This window comes from Homarus americanus, unplaced genomic scaffold (genome assembly GCF_018991925.1).
Source record: "Homarus americanus isolate GMGI-L3 unplaced genomic scaffold, GMGI_Hamer_2.0 scaffold4856, whole genome shotgun sequence".
NCBI lineage: Eukaryota > Metazoa > Arthropoda > Malacostraca > Decapoda > Nephropidae > Homarus > Homarus americanus.
The window spans coordinates 1-6,050 of record NW_024714418.1 but is presented as its reverse complement, the minus strand read 5'-3'; the positions used below and the strand labels follow the sequence as shown (position 1 = coordinate 6,050).

The window sequence follows — 6,050 nt, the reverse complement described above, 5'->3', positions numbered from 1 at the left end:
AATAGAGTAGTGGATGAGCGGAACAAGTTACCAAACATCATCATTAACTCGAATACGCTGGACAGCATCAAACATAGGTTGGATGGATATATGAGCGATAGGGGTTGGGTGTAAACGGGACTGCATAATATGGAACAATAGGCCAACTGTAGTTTCCTCCATTCTTATGTTCTTATGCCTATATAGCAACACACCAGTTATATACACCAAGGCCTCGCTACCATTAGTTAATGATGGTGGAACAACCCTTGGGTGGACCAGCATCCTGCCAGGGTAATGGCCCACCAGCTGCTGAATGTGGACAACCGGGTGGACCGCTCCAGCGCAACGGGTGGACCAGCATCGCGGGGTAACCCCGCTGCTGAATGTGGCCTTGGGTGGACGCATCTGCCGGGTGGTGGATACACCGATGATGGTGAACAACTGGGGGCATCCGTGGTGGGGTGGTGGTTGGGTGGGGCAGGGTGGTGGAGTAACCCACCAGCTGCTGAATGATGGTGGAACAACCCTTGGGTGGACCAGCATCCTGCCAGGTGGTGGAGTAACCCCACCAGCTGCTGAATGATGGTGGAACAACCCTTGGGTGGACCAGCATCCTGGCAGGGAGTGGTGGAGTAACCCACCAGCTGCTGAATGATGGTGGAACAACCCTTGGGTGGAGTGTGGTGGGTTTGGGTTTGGTGATCCAGCCGAGTGGTGGAGTCCACCAACTGCTGAATGTGGTGGAATGGTGGTGTGTGGTGGGTGGTGGTGGGGGTGGGGGTTGGTGTGGGGTGGGCAACCGGTGGACGCATCGTGGGTGGGTACACCAGCTGCTGAATGGTGGAGGAACAACCCTTGGGTGGACCAGCATCCAGTCAGGGTGGTGGAGTAACCCACCAGCTGCTGAATGATGGTGGAACAACCCTTGGGTGGACCAGCATCCAGTCAGGGTGGTGGAGTAATCCACCAGCTGCTGAATGAGAAGAATAAGATCAGATGCAGCCTGGCCATCTATATCGTGGCAGGATACTGGTATTATCAACGAGAAAAGAACATGGATTATATTTGAAAATATTAGAGTGGGAGGCTCTACCACTCCACCACCAGCCGACACCAGGTGGCAGCTCCTCTGAATATAGTTCCCAAGTGGGCCAGAGGTGTCAGGTTCTATCCTAGACGGGGTTCTCCATAATATTGATATACATGGTGGACTGTGTATTCATTTGGTGCAGTGTGTGTGTGTGTGTGTGTGTGTGTGTGTGTGTGTGTGTGTGTGTGTGTGTGTGTGTGTAGAAGTAAGGTGAACGTCCTCCATCACCCTGAACACCAAACCTGTACACAGTAAGTGAAGTAAACAGACTATATCATTATCAAGTGAACCTTTAAAACAGCGGCCACCCCACCCTCCTCCCCCAGGCTGTCATGGTATTACACTTGACATGTACGATGGGAGGACTAACACATGTGCAGGACTGTGTTGGTAATGCTTACAACACCATAAGTCACCACACAGGAGGTCATACGTGATAGATCTCTATATATTTGCATCGTATTATATCACCGTGTCTCCTTCTCTCGTATCGGATAGATGGAGAGAGAGAGATAAGAACCCATCCCTGGCTCGAAGACAGAGTGCAGTAAAACGTTTTCTTCTACATGATGACACCAGCTTCAGCCTTATGGAATTATCTTTGGTTATTATACTATTATTTTTTGTTAACAAATTAACTTGGTATCCACAGTAGATTGTTATGTGGAAAAATGTGGATCAATGTGGATGTTTGGAGTAAGATTCACTTTACATTTTCCTGGCAGTAATCTTCCTATTGCTTACACTGACCCATTGGACCCAACCTGACCTAGCCTAACCTAACCTACCATTACGACTGGGTTCACTAGACCTAACCTAACCTAACCTAACCAACCATTACGACTGGGTTCACTAGACCTAACCTAACCTAACCTAACCTACCATTACGACTGGGTTCACTAGACCTAACCTAACCTAACCTAACCTAACCTACCATTACGACTGGGTTCACTAGACCTAACCTAACCTAACCTAACCTACCACCAAGACTGACCCACAGGACTTGACCTCTACAAAATTACTCGCCTAACCAAATTAACCTTAGTTAACTCAGCGAAGTGTACCAAGCAATCTTGCCGCCGGAGATTAGGAGAGAGGGAGAGAGAGAGTTCTTCGAGTTAAATATGACATGGTCAGATTTTATCATATTTTAACACATATTTTGACAAACTTAAACACAGGAATTGAAGATCTTTCGAGCATTAGTTAAGTTTAGCCGTGTGATGTATAAGAAATCACGACTTTTAATACAAAAAATAACATTATTTAAGGTATCAATGACACCTTTTTCGGATCACCTGAAGAATCACCACCCCAGCTGATTTCACCTCAAGATTAACCTAACCTAACCTAACCTAACCACATGACCCATCAAATAGTGTTCGAGTGGTTCTTCAGGTGATCCAATTTTTCACCTTAAGTAAACAAACCAGCCAGGCCTTCAATATTACCTCCATGATACATACAGCAGCACAAACACACCTCCATGACACATACAGCAGCACCACACCTCCATGATACATACAGCAGCACCACACCTCCATGACACATACAGCAGCACCACACCTCCATGACACATACAGCAGCACCACACCTCCATGACACATACAGCAGCACCACACCTCCATGACACATACAGCAGCACCACACCTCCATGACACATACAGCACCACACCTCCATGACACATGCAGCAGCACCACACCTCCATGACACATACAGCAGCACCACACCTCCATGACACATACAGCAGCACCACACCTCCACCCAGCACATACAGCAGCACCACACCTCCATGACACATACAGCAGCACCACACCTCCATGACACATACAGCAGCCACCTCCGCGGCTTATACAGCAGCACACCTCCATGACACATACAGCAGCACCACCTCCATGACACATAAGCAGCACAGCACCTCCATGACATACAGCGGCACAACACCTCCGCCACATACAGCAGCACACACCTGCATGGCCTGGCACCACCTCCGTGGCACATACAGCAGCACCACACACACTTCATGACACATACAGCAGCACCACACCTCCATGACACATACAGCAGCACCACACCTCCGCAGCACACACAACCCACCTCCGCTGCTTTTTTGTAGCACCGGCCTTTATCCAGTGTTTACAATACGTCCATCATCCACGTGAGCTCCTGTAGTAAAACAGGTCATGATCCCCAGAAACAGTTGTATCACTGTAAATGTCTGTATATTAGTTCGTCTCTGTCTGTGTGTATCTACCTGTATCCAGTATGTTTCTACTTCTGCTCACCCGGCCTACACACGTCATGCTCACCCGGCCACGCGTCATGCTCACCCTGCCCACACACGTCGTGCTCATCCAGCTACCACACGCCATGCTCACCCAGCCCACACGCCATACTCGCCGGCACACGCCATGCTCCGCCACCCGGCTTGCTCATCCGACCCACGCCATGCTCACCCGGCCCCCACGCCATGCTCACCCAATACGCCGTGCGCTCACCCTGCCCGCCGTGCTCACCCAGCCCACACGCCATGCTCACCCGGTACGCCATGCTCCACCCAGCCACGCCATGCTCACCCAGCCAACACGCCATGTCACCCGGGGCCACACACGCCATGCTCTCGGCCCCACCGCCATGCTCACCAGCCCCACCGTCATGTCACCCGGCCCACGCCATTCACGCAGCCACACACGCCATGCTCCACCATTCCGCTCACCCGGCCCGTATGTCACCGGCCCTCACCGGCCCACACGCCATGCTCACCAGCACACGCCATGCTCACCGGCCCCTGCACGCCATGCTCACCCCAGCCACGCCATGCTCACCCATTACCGCCATGCTCATGGCCCAACGCCATGCTCACCAGCCCACGCCATGCTCACCCGGCCCAACACGCCATGCTCACCGGCCACGCCATGCTCACCAGCCCACACGCCATGCTCACGGCCACGTCATGCTCACCGGCCACGCCATGCTCACCCAGCCCACGCCATGCTCACCAGCCCACACACGCCATGCTCACCCTGCCCACACGCCGTGCTCACCTGCCCCCACCGCCATGCTCACCCAGCCACACGCCATGCTCACCCAGCCCACACGCCATGCTCACCCAGCCCACACACGCCATGTTCACTTGGCCCACCGCCATGCTCACCCAGCCCACACACGCCATGCTCACCCGGCCCCACCGCCTGCTCACCGCCCCACGCCATGTCACCAGCCACCGCTGCTCACCCGGCCCACACGCCATGCTCACCAGCCCCACACGCCATGCTCACCTGCCCCACACGCCATGCTCACCAGCCCACACACGCCATGCTCACCCAGCCCACACACGCCATGCTCACCCACTAACACAGCGCAGAATGCATCCCTGCCATCGCCCAGCCACCCTAGGTTGGTGTTGCTATCATGCTACCTTGATAAGTATCATTACCGTTTCCAGCAAATCTGGTATAATATGTGACACATGAACAGTGTGTAAATTCAGGTTGGGTTAGGTTAGGTTGGGTTGGGATTTGGGTTGGGGTTGAGTTGGGTTAGGTTAGGTTGGGATTGGGTGGGTTGGGTTTGGGTTGGGTTGGGTTAGGTTGGGTTAGATTTAGTTTAGTTAGGTTGGGTTGGGTTTGGTTAGGTTAGGATAGGTTAGGTTGGATTAGGTTTGGTTAGGTTAGGTTAGGGTTAGGTTTTGGTTAGGTTTGTCGTGGCGATAAGGTGTTCAGTCTCGGTTGGATTGGGGGTTGACCTACTGATGATGTTAGTATTACTACATTTAACTCTTCAGCTCCATCCTCCTGCTCCTTTCTCTCTCCCATGCCCCTCCTGTTAACTTTTATATCCCTTTCCTGCTTAACACACCTGTTCACCCTCCCTGTAAACACCTGTATCACCCCTCCCTGTAACACACCTGTATCGCCCTCCTGTAACACACCTGTATCACCCCCTCCCTGTAACACACCTGGACCCCTCCCTGTAACACACCTGTATCACCCCTCCCTGCTGCCCACCACCCACCAATCACTGCCCCCTCCTGTAACACACCTGTAACCCTCCCTGTTAGCACCTGTGCCAGCTTGTAGTGTAACACACCTGTGCCACCCTCCCTGCAACACACCTGTACATCACTCCCTGTTATTACACACCTGTCCATCCCTCCCTGTAAGCCACCTGTACCACACCTGCCATCATCCCTCCTTGTAACACACCTGTTCCACACCTGTAACAGACTATATAATGTATTTTTTCTCCAACAGCCAGTCAATGCTTCATATATGACCTTAAAATATTTGGATCACATGGGGCAGGCAGGTCGGGCAGGCGGGGGCAGGGCAGAGGCAGGCGGGGCGGGGCGGATGATGAGGACAATAAAGAACGTGGAAGACGAACGAAATAAAAGAAATAGGTAATAAAGATAGGTAAAAATACATAATGAGAAAGAAATGAAGGTAGAGAGAAATACCCCCAGTAGACCCCATTCACATAGACCCTGGTCAGATAAGCTAATCCTCCTGCAAGGCCTCAAGCAGTTGTAGTCTAATCTTTACCATAAAGAGATTGGGATTAGGGACTATTTAAGCTTTGGGGCCTTGAGATTGGGTCCCCTAACTTAGGGTCCCCATCAGCTGGAGCCCCTAAGGATGAGTCCAATTGCACCAGTGACTTAAGCATTGCAGGCCAAGAGTAAAATTGTCTTCTCTCTCTCTCTCTCTCTCTCTCTCTCTCTCTCTCTTATACACACTAATTTATATCGTGAGCTAAATTATGATGAACACAACAACAAAAAGGGCCACAAATTTATGGTGCATTCGAGTGCATTGTCATTTTGATCAGGAAGTTATTGGTTATTAATATGTCATTGGTGAGTTATTATCGTATCTGTTAGAGGCGGTGTGAGGGTTATGTAGGGTAATATTGAACTAAAATATGTTGATAAATTTATCCTCTAAATAAAATAAAATGAGCAATACGTAACTTCTT

General features: G+C 51.2%; 1 protein-coding gene across 1 annotated transcript; it reads left to right on the top strand.

The window, feature by feature from the left end:
- Window positions 1–276: 276 nt before the first annotated feature.
- LOC121878734 (vegetative cell wall protein gp1-like) lies at window positions 277–4,469 on the top strand (the record flags this gene model as incomplete). The annotated part of the gene is made up of 2 exons (XM_042385089.1): window positions 277–415; window positions 3,338–4,469. Coding segments are annotated over exons 1-2 (1,271 nt in total), but the record flags the coding sequence as incomplete, so codon positions are not given.
- Window positions 4,470–6,050: the final 1,581 nt, after the last annotated feature.